This window comes from Xenopus tropicalis, chromosome 6 (genome assembly GCF_000004195.4).
Source record: "Xenopus tropicalis strain Nigerian chromosome 6, UCB_Xtro_10.0, whole genome shotgun sequence".
NCBI classification, from domain to species: Eukaryota; Metazoa; Chordata; class Amphibia; order Anura; family Pipidae; genus Xenopus; species Xenopus tropicalis.
In genome coordinates this window covers 128,601,840-128,618,478 of record NC_030682.2, presented here as the reverse complement: position 1 = coordinate 128,618,478, position 16,639 = coordinate 128,601,840, and the positions used below count along the sequence as shown (strand labels likewise).

Sequence of the window (16,639 nt, the reverse complement as noted above, 5' to 3'; positions counted from 1 at the left end):
AGTATCCATTGAGAAAGGCAGTAGATACTGACACCCCAGGCACATTATATACAGTGAAATTCAGTCTGTATTTACAAAACCAGCACAGTATATGCAGTGAGAGGCAGTGGGTACTGAGGGCAGATATTCAGGCCCTGGCACTATAACACTGGCACTGATACACAACATTATTTTGTTTCCCAGCTATGCAGTCTCATGAGGGCCCCACTGTAACTGACTAGAAAGACAAAACAATGACAAAAGTAAGAAAAAAGTAAGTGCAATAAACAACAACAACAAAAAATATATAAATGCACAATTAGCTTTAAAGTTACAGCCTGCAGCTCCTTCTTATCAGTCTTCATTTCTGCAGTGCTTTCAGTGTGTAATATCTCCCCAGCCCTGTCTGCATCTGTGCCTTGACTGGTCAATTTTACTGTCTGTCCATCAGAGCTGTGCTCTGATTGGAGAAGCCACAAGAAAAAAGAGCCAATTGGAGCACAGTTGATTGCAACAAACCAGAAATTGAAGAAATTTGAGATGATTCCTGATGTTAAAGATTTCAAAGCAGTGTTTTTTTTTTTTTTGGTTTTTTTTTAGGTGCCTAGCAGATTTGGGAGGCTTAGCCACCCCTAGCCTTATTGAAAATTCACCTATGCGTGTCAGAAAAAATTGAGCAGGCACCTAAAAAATTCCACCATGACGGTTTATTAAAATAAAAAGCTATACATTTATTGAATATTAAATATCCATAAAAAGCCCGATGTGCTTTGTGCATTTATGACTATGTATAATTTGCCTACAATTCAACAATGGGTCAGAACAAAATAAATATTTGGTAATATACGTATGGGACATATCCAGAATGCTTGTTACCTGGGGTTTTACAGGTTAGGGGGTCTTTCCATTATTTAGATATCCATACATTGTCTACTAAAAAAAAAAATTAAATTGTAAATAAATCCAAAAGGATTGTTTGGACTCCAATAAGCATTAATTATATCTTAGTTGGGATCAAGTACAGGTACTGTTTTATTATTACAGAGAAAAGGGAATCATTTAACCATGAAATAAACCCAATAGGGCTGTTCTGCCCCCAATAAGGGGTAATTATATCTTAGTTGGGATCAAGTACAGGTACTGTTTTATTATTACAGAGAAAAGGGAATCGTTTGACCATGAAATAAACCCAATAGGGCTGTTCTGCCCCCAATAAGGGGTAATTATATCTTAGTTGGGATCAACTACAAGGTACTGTTTTATTATTACAGAGAAAAAGGAAATCATTTTTAAAAATTCAAATGATTTGATTATAATGGAGTCTATGGGAAATGCCCTTCCCATAAACAAAGCTTTCCAGATAAAAGATCCCATACCTGTACTGAGAGATTTAATTGTTCTAATCAGAATTTATGCTTCTGGGCTGTGTTATTGAAGATTTTTTTTTTAAAATGTCTGTTCTAAAATCTATTTAAAAAAACACAGATATTTGCTGCAACACGACCATTTCTGCCTCATATACAGACATAATACAGTCACATAATATTGTTTGGGCTGCTTTTTCTGAGGAAACCTACTTAATACTGTTAGATTCCTAATGGATATGCGGCTTGGTGTATATATGTATATATATATATATATATATATATATATATATATATATATATATACAGTCCAAACATCGACACTCACCAAGCTAATAGTCAATGTCCGGATGCTGACCTTAAATGCATAAATAGTCTCTTAGAAAGCACTCATGGAAAAATATAAAAATAAAACAATTTATTAAACCAAAAGGTCTACGCGTTTCGATCCATATAGGATCGTCATCAGGACGATCTGATGACGATCCTATATGGATCGAAACGCGTAGACCTTTTGGTTTAATAAATTGTTTTATTTTTATATTTTTCCGTGAGTGCTTTCTAAGAGACTATACATATATATATATATATATATATATATATATATATATACGGCTTATTGTACTATGTGAGACATTCTTTCTGGATGCACAATGAGGACTGAGTGCTCAGAGCTTTCATCACACACAAATCAAGTGCTGTTTTACATCAATTGCAGATTGGGCGCAGTGTTTTTCTCTGCCCACATAAGAAGTCCGCTTTGCAGTCTGCATATGTCTCCAGGCTCTGACTTCTTCTAAATATCGGTAAAAGCCCCGGAATATGGTATCCAGCTGTGCTCTGCTTATAGATTGTGTTTGCATTTTTCGTACCCAGCCATGTTGGATACAGTGCATGGCAATATGTTGTCACACAAATTCCGTGATTAATGCTTATTTACGAAAGCTTGTGTAAATATCTTAGAAATGAGTCAAACACTGTGCAAGTTAAACATTATGTTCTGCGAATATTGAAATGTCAATTCCCCATGGGCCACTAAACCAAGCGGTGCATGCCTTTGGACTTAATCCGAAGGCGCTGCCTGATTTCAGGCGCTCACATTTAATTGCTCTATTTATTTTGACCCATCAGCCCATCTTCAGAAGCAACCAGTGATCATTAGCCGTGTTCTTAAATTAATGTACTTAGTTAACAGATTTCTTTAAACAACTTTCCAGTGTCATCAGGTCCTTGAAATTCAATTAGCCTTCAAGAATCCTTTCGCTGTTCCATTTATTATGTAAAAGTATTATTGAAAGCCAGTAGAGCAATAAACTTGTTCCACCCCCAGGCCATTACGTAACTCCCCTTTCTCGAGCTTTTGAGTGAAAATTTCATTTCTTTGGCACCATCAATTTTCTTGCGTTAAACAGTCACAGGGATATCAATCACTTCTTACCACACTGCAGTTCTGTTTGCTTTTCCATTGTACCAATGGCAGCAACTTAATTTTCTTTCCTGGAACATTATTTGTAAGTGTATATGTTTTTTCATACAAAACTGCTTTATTTTCCACCATTGTAATGGAAAAGCAAATTTGCTTCTTAGGTTCTAGTATATATATATATATATATATATATATATATATATATATATATATATATATATAGAGTGGTGCTTTGTAGGTGTAGCTGGGCAAGATGTCAACCCTCAGCTCTACAGTTTATTTCTTCCTCCCTGCACCTGTGGATTCTATCAAGCAAAGGTGCAGGATTTTGCATGTTAACTCAATGATCTCTCGTCTGTAAAACCAGGCTTACACCCAAGGGGATAGTTGTAGAAAACCCCTTCATACTTGGTCCCATTTAAACTCCACTGCTACTTTCTTTTATGAAATGTGCTCATTAGAACCTTTCCCTTCAGGCTCTTACACTTTTCCTTTCTACCTGTGGCAACCTCTGCTTCCTGCCCATATTATCCACTTCAGCATGTCTTATAACACAGATTCTTACATTGTGTTGCCATAGTCTTCCTATGTTGCCTGACTGTGCTCTCCGTAGTGTTTTTCACCCTGATCTGCTTCTCCATTTTGAAAGAGGCCATTTACTCCTAGAAAAAACATATTCTGTTTCACTCCACCCTTTGTTAGGTATATGGCTTATTTATTAAAGCAATATTTTCCAGTATAGAAATATTAAACCCTTATTTCTTTTATTTATATATTCCCAGTAAGATATGCTGCTTATTCCAAGAGGTAACGAGCTAAATAATACCCTCTGGACCAGTGATCCCCAACCAGTGCCCAGTGGCCCTTAAAGTAGGTGCTCTGCTTGAAGGCAAGTTTTGGAAGCACAGAGACACAGTTTTACTCCAAGGAGAGCCTCTGTCAGGGTAGCAGTCCACTTGGGGCTACCAGATAGCCAATCACAGCCCTTATTTGGCATCCCCAAAGAACTTTTGTTATGCTTGTGTGGTTTACCAACACTTTTTACATCTGAGTGTGGCTCACAAGTAAAAAAGGGTTGGGAATCCCTACTCTAGTTTATTGTATTTATAGCTTTTGTTTAATAGATATATAATCTAAATACTGTTTCTTAACAGGTGGAGTTATTGTACCAGTTAACTGACACCATGAGCAAAGTGTGGGAGAAAATACAGAGGAGAGGCATTCTGCATCAGTCTTCAATATACTGTGATTCTTCAACTGGCCCAGCTCCTGGTTCCCCTGTTAGAAGCAGCGTCGGTACAGCCCCTCCAGATACCAGCACATGTAGCCCATCTGCTGACGTTGGGACCACTACTGAGGTAAGTGTTTCTGAAAAATTACTGCATTATCAGCACATAAAACATAGCATTAAATTCACCGGTACATGTAAATGATCCATCAGTAGGAGATCATGCCACCATCCGAAATATATTAAATGTACATTAACTCCTCATTATGTAAAGTACCAGAGTCGTCTTAGATATTATGGCAAACAATATATTATAGATAACGAGTCTAGAATGGGTTAAAAAAATTATATGATATATCTGACTCAAGGGCTGTAAGAGGGTTCGGGAAAGAACAGGAGGAGAACATTACAGAAAGTGTGGTAGGTTGATGGTATAGTATCCCAGGAGAAATGGGATAGGCTAAATTCCAAAACCACTGTGTATCTCTATCAGAGACAGATGTTCTCCCACACTCAGTGATAAGAGCTCATTAATAAAACATTCTGTCCTTAGATTCCGCATGTGAATCCCATTAGTAGCTTTGTATTTTATGCTTCTTTTAAATAACAGTACAGTATGGGTGGGATATCTTTATGGAACTGAGGAATTAATGCATTTTGATATCTAGAGATGGATATCCTGAAGGCAAGCATAAACTTAAAGATTGTTTTTGTTTCAAGTTACTTAACAGTCTAGTGTTGCCATATTCTAAAAATATATGGGTAAAAATATATGTATCCCTTAGCTCTGAAATATAGTACAGTAATAGTTTTGTCATTAGAATATTTAACACAATGAAGCCAAAGTCCCAAAGCTCTGAGGTGACATCTACCAGCCTTATACATTTGTATTAGTGATGTACAGGACAGCCTAAAAGCTTTGAGTCTGGACCAAAAAAATGGGTTTCCGCATTGGGTCAGGTATGGGTTGTCATTGAACATGTAACTTTTATTTGTCCGCTGTGGCTGGCCTCCAGAACGCTGACCTCATTGTAGGCGCCATAGTGTTTCTGGAGCCCATTCCCTTCTGATGTCATCTCTGACCTCAACAAAGGAGGCAGGGTGTAGGTCTTCAAGTTCAGGGGCAGGTTAGGGTTAGCGCAATAAAGAAACTTTCCAACCTGCATTTGACAATTTCTGTATTATACTAATTAGTCGTGTAACACAACTGGCATCATAAAGCACAGATTGTCTCATAAATGTGTCACAAATAATCTCTAAAATGTGTCCTTTAAATGTTGCTTAGTGATGCCATTATTTATAATCAGTGACTAGTGATGTCATGTATAGGCATGAGCGACCTTTTTCGCTTATACAATTTCACTGTAAAATTTCACTAACATTCACAACTCTGCACTAGAATTTCTCCTTGAGTTTCATTTTGCAAACAAAAAACAAAGATTTTGTGCCAAAAATAATTTCAGAAAAAAAACAATGTAATTACTATGATTATCTTTTGTTAAGCAATGTATATGATAATGCAGATCTAAAACACCTTAACTGCAATGTAGTTTCACACAGAAAGGTAATGGTATACCTGCCTTGCCTTTGCAATCCCTCTATATTGCACCTCCAGGATTGCACACTGGTAAAGGGATACCAAGGACCCTCTCACGTGCCGCACCTTATATAGTATACATAAGTTCTACCCATCAGGAGCATGTTGTAGCACCCAAAAATCTGTGCTCTAAGGTTTTACCTTAAATCTTTCCATTGTAATGCTCCGCCTTGCAGCACATAAAATGTAACAATAAAGCAAAGGGTATTGACACAGACAGTTGGCAGCGTTATGGTATATTATTAATAGAGAGTTACAGTACTCGAGGCGTGATATAATGCAAGAGTGAATTTGAATTTTGGCAGCTTCTTGGGGGATAAATGATTGTATTTTGGAGATATTTCTTAGGTGAAAGTGACATGATTTGATAATTGACCTGTGTGGTTCAGGCACCTATCCATTCTGGGGTACATAACTTTGCATTTCTTGACATTTATGTAATTGTGTAATTGTGTAATTGTGTGTCAGGTGTATGACTTTTGAGTGTTAAAAGTTCCTGATCTTCAGCCCAGCTCCTTGTTGGTACCAATAATCACACAGTTCAGGGCCTGAAATACTGTATGTTAGGTGGGACAAAATGGGGTTCCGTTACTAAATATCCTGTTGTTTTTTTTTTATTAAAAAGAGCACGATGTGGTCCCATTGGAAAGCTCTGTAAGTAGTAGGGATGCACCGAATCCAGGTTTCGGGTAGGCATTCGGCCTTTCTCGGCAGGATTTCAATTTGGCGAATCCATGCTCCTGGCTGAACCGAATCAGAATCCTAAAAATTATGTGACTTTTTGTCATGTAAACACGGAAGTTGAAATGCGCACACAACGACATTTAACCCTTCTGAAACCTAATTAGCATTAAGATTAGAATTCGGATTCAGTTCAGTATTTGGCCAAATCCTTTACGAAGGCGAATCTGAAAAAGTGGATTTGGTGCATCCCTAGTAAGTAGGTCTGTATGAACCAACTTATGTAGAAGGACTCATGTAGTGTAATGTGAAACCTCTATATACCCCTGCCCTTTACTTGATTCTAGAGAGTTTTCAATAAACCTGAACTTCGGTCTGTGTAATTTCATACTAAGGATGAAACTGAAAGCATAGCATTTATTTGTATGGTTTGTACTGATTCCATTCAGCAGTTACATTAAGGAAAAGCCAAACTAACTGTAATAGTCTCATTTATTTGAATTCCTTCCTCCCAGTGGGCCCATGCATTAGGCAGCTTGGGAAATACAGCAATCTAATTTGCCAGTGGAGCAGATCCAGTCAGGTGCTGTGTGTTAGTCCGGGTATGGCGCTATCGTGTTTCCGGCATGGGCCCATACAGCCATGTTTAGCTTTCATTAGCCACCCTCTGCTGCCTGCCGGAGAAGTGAGCATGGAAGAGACATTCCCTGCCCAAGGCTACTTTATTTGGCTGCTGCACTCTAACAACCTGGCAGGAGCGCAGTTTGGGTGGGGCAATGTGTTGGGGAAATTGCTTTTGGCAATTGAAAAACGAGCTGGTGCAATTTAATCCAACACCATGAGAGTAGAAAGCAAATGTAAAAACAATCGTTTTTGTAAGCGAGGTGAACACATTTCTACCAGATTGTCAATAAGAAAGCCACATGTTTGTTCCCAGGCAGTGGAAAATTGATGTTGCATACTAGATTAAAAACATTTTCTTTATTTTTTTTTCTGTTTTGATTACGCTGAAAGCGAGCAAGAACTATTTATGTACCCATTGGAATTTCCAATTGGTAAGTCCTTCCAAAGTCCGCAGGCTGGTCCAGCATTTCTTAATGAATGTGCAATAGAATTGTTAATATGAGGGTGATACCATCACAATGGCAGCCATATTGGAACATGTGCCACGTAAGGTTGTGCTGCTGCATATCAAATCCCTTCAAATATCGTGACTGTTTAACAGGAGCACCCCCTGCTTTCCTGTCTGAGAGAGGGACGGACAGACATTTACTGATGCAGGAAGCATTTCTGGATGCTTCTCTGCTCCGTTCTATCACACCTATCATATTGCTTTTTTCATTCTCTCTGGCCCCTGGCCCTGCTTCTATTATTATGAAATCTAAAACAAAATATGATTACTGTAAATAGCACAGGTGCACCAAAGACCGCATTGTTACAGCGGTAGGTATTTCCCCTGTAACATTTACTGCAGTGCTGCTTGGATTTACCTGTGGGCGATTTAGCAATGAGACTGGGTGAACAAGGAAAGCTAATCACTTATTATGTGTAAATTGGTAACTCTACAAACTAAGACTATTTACATGTTTGCATTAGTTAAAAATAATAATATTATTATCCTATACAAATACAAACTCCATGCAGATAGTTCCCTGTCTGGAATCAATCCTCAGCGTACAGCACAGCAAAGCAGCAGTGCTACCCTCTAAGCCACGGTACATAGAAACCCTGAGAAACCTAGATTAGTACGTTGAAGTCATAACGATAATACATGGAATCCTTACTATGCCACCATGAATGAACCACCTGAGTCTGTTTCCTGCAAGAAAGAGCATTGTATCTGCGCTGTACTGAGCTATGGGTCTGTATATTGTGGCCACAAAATTTCCTTTGAATGCAAAGTCTCTGTTTCTTGCTTGTTCTGCATATGTTTGGAATCATTCTCTGGCCCTTCCAGAGCTTGTCAAATGTTTGGATCATTTCTATCTAGCGATGCCCACAACAAGACATTGCTTATATTGTGTTAATAAGGGGAGAACGGAATGCGGCATAGCCTTGCTGTTCTCTGAACATTCGGAGCAGTTACCACATAAATAATTAGCAATTTCTACTGGAAACTTGCATTGCGTTAGGATGGGGATATTAATGTACAAATGCCAAGTTATCTTTTTCCTTGCGTGGCCCAGAATGGAGAGCAACAGGACAGTATAATGGGGGAGTCATGTACATATAAGCTACTATTGCCCATTTCTCTACCGACATGCTAAGTAGACATGTGTATGTTCCTTTTAAAGTAGGTTATGCAGCTGATATGCAGGGCAACTCCCATCATCCTCAGCTAGCAGAAGCTGTAGTTCAAACCAGCTAGAGGGCAGTAGGTTCACTTTTAAGGTGAAATCATTCAAATGAGTTTTAATGAATAACCCCCCCCCCCCCCCCGAAACCTGTGGCTCACAATGACTACAAGCATGTTCTATTGCCCAGTGCTGGAGGAGCCAGGAAATATTGCTTTTTGGATTCCTTCTCCTGCAGTTCCAGCCAGACAACGTCTCCTCTATCTTGCCAAACTCTCTCAAGAAACCTTTTATCAGCAGTTATTTTATGGCCGTAAAACACACTGCCCTCTCTGTACAAGCATGGAAAATTCTTTTTGTTTATTAGAGAGAAGATAAAAGCTGTTTATGAGTTGTGAATGTGGAGCTTCGGCACAACTTCTGAATGTTGCACTCAGATCCAGTAAGAGCTGATTTGTGCCTTGTGCTCTCTTTATGCAGTCTTTGATTTACAGTACATTCTACCCATCTCATTGTCTCCACTAATAATAACTTCAGTGCATATGTTGCCGCAACCACTGGAGGGCTCCTTTATTATGGAACAGAAGCTCAATGGATGGCAGATATCTTATTATGAAGTCTATGCCAAGGGTGGGCACAAAGCCTAGTAACTGTCAACTAACCTATGGCAGAAAGTAATTACACTGGTACTGACCATGATACATATATGAAAAGTGATGGATTTGGTTCTCCCTTCCCCTCGGGAAGGCAAAAACTGTAAGTATCTATTTGTTATAGAACTACAAATCGCAGATTCCCCCAACAGCTATTATCAGCAGGTTAGCTGCAACTTAATGAGGGTTGGAAATTTCCCAAACCTCAGCTCTTCCCGATCACAAAACACTAGAAAAGTAAAGGGCTTATTTATTGTTAGATTGCTGCTAAAATTTTTCCAAAAGAAGCTGAATCCTTTTCATATATATTTCAGTGGATAGGATTTGCCCTGAATGTGCTTCACATTTCATGTTTTAATTAAAAAACATATACTGTATACATTTCTTGCGCAAAACAAAAATATTTAATTTATTTAATATTTAATTTCAATTTCCAAATTCTTGGTTCTGCCGACTCACTTTTTGTTGAGGAAAAGATACTAAAACAAATCACTAGCCGTCTATATCATGGCCTGCTCCTTCTCTCAATGCCAAGGCTGTAGTTTAGGGGCTCATGTCCATTTAATCAAATTACCCTGTGTGCAGGGTGACCAAGAGGAGGTAGGTCGGAGGAAGAAAAACACTTTTGTTGTTAGAGTTTTATAATAGAAATTAGGAAGATATTGCCACTTTCTCATGTAAGTATTAACATTATCATTAAATTTCAGGGGCGAAACAACAGAGGAAGTAGACCCCGTGGCTGCGGGAGGGCCCCATGAGTCCCTAGTTTATAAACAGTTTTAATAAATAATGGTAAAACAGATCAACCTCCATACATTAATATCATGATATCGAGTTATGCCACTTAAAAAGTTAAAAAGCAAATCATCTTGATATTTTTTTTTCTATAGAAAATGCCACAAAACAAAAGTAAGAACCGGAAAGGGAAATAATCAGTAGCCATAAATCATGCACAATATCAGTTAGTGTCTCTCTATGCAGGATTGTTGGCTTTGAGTGCTGCCATGCTCTATACCCTGAGCATACTGGGCTCTGCCAGGCTCTATACCCTGAGCATACTGGGCGCTGCCATGCTCTATACCCTGAGCATACTGGGCACTGCCAGGCTCTATACCCTGAGCATACTGGGCACTGCCAGGCTCTATACCCTGAGCATACTGGGCACTGCCAGGCTCTATACCCTGAGCATACTGGGCACTGCCAGGCTCTATACCCTGAGCATACTGGGCACTGCCAGGCTCTATACCCTGAGCATACTGGGCACTGCCATGCTCTATACCCTGAGCATACTGGGCACTGCCATGCTCTATACCCTGAGCATACTGGGCACTGCTAGGCTCTATACCCTGAGCATACTGGGCACTGCCAGGCTCTATACCCTGAGCATACTGGGCACTGCCAGGCTCTATACCCTGAGCATACTGGGCACTGCCAGGCTCTATACCCTGAGCATACTGGGCGCTGACAGGCTCTATACCCTGAGCATACTGGGCGCTGCCATGCTCTATACCCTGAGCATACTGGGTGCTGCCAGGCTCTATACCCTGAGCATACTGGGCGCTGCCAGGCTCTATACCCTGAGCATACTGGGGGCTGCCATGCTCTATACCCTGAGCATACTGGGCGCTGCCAGGCTCTATACCCTGAGCATACTGGGCGCTGCCAGGCTCTATACCCTGAGCATACTGGGCGCTGCCAGGCTCTATACCCTAAACATACTGGGCACTGCCAGGCTCTATACCCTGAGCATACTGGGCACTGCCATGCTCTATACCCTGAGCATACTGGGTGCTGCCAGGCTCTATACCCTGAGCATACTGGGCACTGCCATGCTCTATACCCTGAGCATACTGGGCACTGCCAGGCTCTATACCCTGAGCATACTGGGCACTGCCAGGCTCTATACCCTGAGCATACTGGGCACTGCCAGGCTTTATACCCTGAGCATACTGAGCACTGCCAGGCTCTATACCCTGAGCATACTGAGCACTGCCATGCTCTATACCCTGAGCATACTGGGCGCTGCTAGAGAGGCAGGGTCAGTTGGGCATACACAGGCTACGCATGACATGCACTTAATGACCCTGCTGATTGGCTCAGGAGAGCGGCACATTAATTGACTGGAAGGAGGTGATTTCATAAACATTGTTTATTCTCATTGTGTGTTGTGATTTATTGCTCTTCTCAGTAGAGACACCAAAAGCTTAGCACTGTCCGTAGAGAAGCCTTCAGTTCACTATAGAACCATGTATTTTCCATAATCTCTTGATTTTCTGTCAACAGAACTGTGATAAATGTTCATTACTTCCATGCACCATCTAAAGCAACATAAAGCTAATGGCTGCCAACCGTTTTTCTGTCCATGAGTGCCCAGTAGGAGCATTAAAGGCAAGCTTTTTACTTAGAGACTCTATACCCCCTTTTTCAGACTTAATTCAGTGAATAGTCATTGTCTAAGCATACTTTGTTTTGCATTTGGTTTTGAATTTGTTCACATGTAAATGAATTTTTAGTATGATGTAGAAAATGCTGTTCTGAGACAATTTGCAATTGGTCTTTTTGAATTATTTGACTTTTCAGCCAGTATCATCCAGTATTGAATTTCAACAGCTATCTGATTGCTAGGGTCCAATTTACCTTATCAATCAGGCAGTGGTTTGAAAGAGAGACTGGAATATGAATTGAGGGCCTCAATAGAAAGACAAGTAATAAAGTGAAATCAAACTTGTAGCCTCACAGAGCAACAGTTTTTTGGCTGCTGGGGTCAGTGACCCTCATTTGAAAACAGGAAAGAGGCAGAACAAATAGTTCTTAAACTCAAAAAAATAAAAAATAAAGACCATTTGATTAGTTGCTGAGAAATGGCCATTCTATAACTAAAAGTTAGCTTAAAGGTGAACTACCCGTTTCTGGCTTGTCAGTATTCACTTCCTATGACTTATACAGGAAGATAAATGCTGCCTCAATGCAACGGTGTAATTAAATCTAATTCATACATGTCATTTCTCCTTAGGAAAAAGCAAAAGACGCTCGTTCTACTGTACCAAGCTGCATTCACAAGTAGCACTATATAAATACAAATATACATAGATCCTCGCTTTTTCTCAGTACTTACAGTGTTAATTACATTGTGAGGCTTTTCTTCATATTGCTCCCCCCCCCCCCCTCGCCACCGGTTGGTTCTGTTTCCAGAGTTGCCGTATGGAGACATTGAAATTCACCGTGAAGCAACCTCATTTAGCTGTTTGTATGTTCAGTGTGCCTTGGGGTACGTTTAACTTTGCTCTTTTTTTTTCCCCCCAAGTATTGTTTATGCGTTCTTCCCATTTGCTTTTAAAACCTTGATCACTGTCAAACAAAAATAGTTTCCCCTTGCCCTTATTTATGAATTTATTGAACTCTGCACATTCTGCATAGAAAGCATAGTCTGTTCTGGGGAGGAGGAGGAGGCCGCCTGCTTATTTTTCAAAGTCTTCTTTCAAGTGTAGTGAACTTTAGATGATTTTTTGCCATGGAGAGAGGCGGAGAAGATATCCGACCACTTGTTTACATTGAATTGGAGGGGGAAAAAAGGCATTTGCTTACAATATCCCTAGATGATTTATATTTTAAGCTGCAAGTAATTCTTTTCACGCTGACAAGTTTATGGTGAGCATTGAACTCCTGTGTGTGCACCAGTGAACAGTCAGGACCCCATTACTTCCTGCACTTCACTCTGGGTGGTGCATATGTGTGTGGCTGGGGGGGACACATAGGGGTAGAACTACAATAGTGACCTGGAAAGCCGAGAAAGAGTTAATCTCCCCCCCCCCCCCCCATCACGTTCAAATCTCAAATTAGGGCAGCTAAAGCAAAGGCAAGACGCACCACTTGTTACTGTTTACACAGGCACAAAACAGTGGTCGAAGTGTTTAGTCCTTGGGGAAAGTCAGTGATTGAACAAGAAGCCGGAGTTATTTTGATAAGCCATAGAACCAGTGTGGCCGACCACTGTGATCATCTAGGGGCCTTGAGCAGGGCCAAGGATGAAGACCTCATGTGTTTTTTTTTCTTCCTGATGAACAAAGATAAATTCTGCTAGGAAAATAAACTAAAGTATTTGGGCCAATTTGCAGAGCATCAGTGAAAGAATTAAACTGCTTATTTTGCGACTTGACTTGGGAAGGTGTGGGAAAACTGTACTGTGCGTGCACGTCACTATCCAGGCGGCTGGATCTGCACTGGCGGTGTAGGCATCTGTGAGGCTACAGGGCAATCATTATTTCGTAATATTAATAATAATCAAGGTGGGATTCAGAGGACTGCTATTGGGGTGCAGCCAAGAGTGAACCCCTTCACCCAAATCTTGTTAAAATGACAAGATATGTGTATTAAAATTTTTTTAGCATTAAATCAAGAGTGCCACTCTGCAACGCTCTTGTTAAACTGCATCCTACCCATAGGCACATGGTGTTACATCTAAATACCTAGTGTGAAAAAAGTGAAATTGCTATTTTTGCAGGTGCACTGGGGCCCCAGCCACTTTTACACGTATTGGATGAGTGTTCCCCAGGGAGTAGCCCATCGCTATTTGTTCATATAATGCATATAATCTTTTTTACATTTGACTGTGGCTTACGAGTAAGGTTGGGGACCCCTGCTATAATGTATGGGGAGTAAGGTGGCCATAGGAGAGCTGTTCCATGGGGCTGATTGCCTGATTGTCAGACAATTTCTAATATGTGTAATGCTCAAAGTCAGCCCAAGAGCTGTAGCAGGATTCTAGGGGATAGATTGGGTTCTCTGCACTGGGCCGTTGAAAAACCAAGGCCATATGATGGACTGTAGGCCCTTCAAGCCATATTTTTGCCTCACTGCCTGTCTGTGGGTTTGTATAACATAGCCATTTTAATATCAAGTGGCCTATCTGTGATATCATTGGCCCAAAAAGTTGGACTCCTCTGCTCATGGCAAAAAAACTGCCCAAAAAGAATCATGTATTGCTGAGCCCAACCAAAACTAAAGGCATAGGTTTTTGTTTCCTTTTGCAATAATGATGTTCACCCACTGCCTAGGGATGTCTTTCATTTTCTGGCCTAAAAGCTCATTCATTCCTGGGTAGGTTTCCGGGTGCAATAGAAGCGATAAGTAATGTGCATGTACAAAGGAATTATGGATTATATCACATATCTGTGTTTACAGGGAGAATAAACACAGGACACATGAGCCCGCTCTTCTAGTATACAGTCGCTTATGAAGTTTGGCTTTACAGGATGTGCACGGCTCTGGGCCTGACATGGGGGCTTACAGAAAGAATACACACACTTTCATTTGCTGACCTCTCCAGCAGTCGAAGGGTTAACGCCCCCTCTCATTTGCTTCTCGGCAGTGAACTTTTTCCAACAGGGAGCTTAAGTGTGTTTATTCTAATTTTTAACATTGTAATTGCTTTAGAAGTATACAACACTTACCAACCTGATGCATGGCTGGAGTGGGACCACCCATGGAGCCCCCGTGTGAATAATACAGGGGGAAAAGCGCAATGGCTGCAAATAGTGATACATCACAAACTGACTAATGATGCTGAACGGCTTTGGTATTCTTTACACCCCAAGTGTCTGCACAATATAGACAGTTTAGTCCTTGATAATTAAGATGAAAGACTGGTAAATATAGAGCGATATTTTTATACCCCAGGTGTCCGCGCAGGGCACTCGCTTTAAGTGGAGTTGTATGTAAGTACCTCTTGCACTACATGGCTCCTAATATTTCCACTCGAATTAGGTGTAATTGCAAAGAATGCCCTTTTGGGTATGTTGTTAACCCTGTTGTATATATAACCCTGCGATTCCCAACTAATGGGCCATTTAGCAACACAGAAAACATATCTGGTCTGTCAGAATTTCAAACTCAAAGTCCCAGAGAAGTATGGGTCATCTGTTGGTCATTATATAAATAAGTGTATGTATGTATATATATATATATACAGGTATAGGACCCATTATCCAGAATGCTTGGGACCAAGGGTATTTTGGATAAGGGGTCTTTCCATAATACCTTAAGTCTACTGAAAAAAACAATAAAACATTAATTAAATCCAATAGGATTGCTTTGCATCCAATAAGGATCCATTTTATCCTAGCTGGGATCAAATACAAGGTACAGTTAAAGGAAATTAATTTTAAAAATCTGAATTACTTGATTAAAATGGAGTCTATGGGAGACAGGCTTTCTGTAATTCGGAGCTTTCTAGATAATAGGTTTCCAGTCCGATACCTGTAATATAAAAAGCGAGTTTTTCTGAAATGGTTTGTACCAGCAGCTCTTCTCTGCTATGGTGCAGGCCCAGACAACAGCCACCCCTCAGTGCATAATATACAGACATACTGACGCCCTCGTTAACATTTGCTATGTTCGTTAAAAGTAGTAAATGTGCAAAATAAGCCACTTGTGTATCTAACAGGGGATGTAAACCCAACATAAAGAGGCAGAGTTAACAAAATGTGAGTTTAGAGCTTAATACATAAAAACTCACATTCTGTTCATTCCAATGGGATTTTTCACTCATTGATAAATTTGCTTCTAAAAATCCCATAGGAATGAATAGAACATGGGTTTTTATGTATTAAGCTCTAAACTCACATTTTGAGAAATCTGCCCCAAACTAATGAATAAAAATGTAATCTAAACCATTTTCTAGTATACATTTGCACTCATTATACTTTTCAGTTGTTAGAAGTTTACTATTGTGAATGTAACTGCTATTGACAGCAGTATCTGTATGGTCGTGTGTGTATGTGTCCTGGTTGTTCTGACTCTTGAAACAATGTAGCAGAAACCAGCTGACAGGCCTGTGGGAAAAAAACATTAAAGAGATACAGTAAGGGACAGCTAAATACTGTTTTCAACTGTAATTTTGAATATTTACTGATTGTATATTGGATATTATCTTCTTTCAATAGGCAACTTTTCATTTTTGGGTTTATGTTCCCTTTAAGGCTTTGGGGATTCCAGAGTGGTTGTCTTTAAAATTCGCTGATTTTTGTAAAAAAAAAAAATGAATGTTCTTTACAGTCTGCCTTTATGTTAAACCAATTTAGGGTGCTATCCCCTCTGCATGTAGACTTGACACCCTTGATCTGGCCCATCCATGAAGGTTATTCTGCAAGTGATACCATCTGTTTCTTGCTTATCCTTCTGTCTGGTTCACTATTACATCACCGTCATTATCATCATGACATCAGGGTCATGTCTTGAATCAAAAGTACTGAAGACAGTCCCTAAAAGCAATGAAACCTGCCCCTTTAAGATCAAATAATATACTTTTTGCCAGTGTCGCAACACAAAACTTCTTGCCTGTGCTGTTTTAGCCAAGTTTATTCGTTATGCAGTTTGTAATTATCTAGTTTTATAAATTAAAATCACCTTTAAACTTTTA

The 16,639-nt window shown here is 39.9% G+C and overlaps 1 protein-coding gene across 2 annotated transcripts in view; it reads left to right on the top strand.

Moving 5' to 3' along the window:
- vps13b (vacuolar protein sorting 13 homolog B) overlaps nt 1–16,639 on the top strand; it is a 508,026-nt gene that overhangs the window by 263,209 nt on the left and 228,178 nt on the right. For both annotated transcript variants that reach the window (XM_002934409.5, XM_012965216.3), the window contains exon 25: nt 3,924–4,127. In XM_002934409.5, the coding sequence (XP_002934455.3) occupies nt 3,924–4,127 (204 nt within the window). The remainder of the gene's footprint in view (nt 1–3,923; nt 4,128–16,639) is intronic.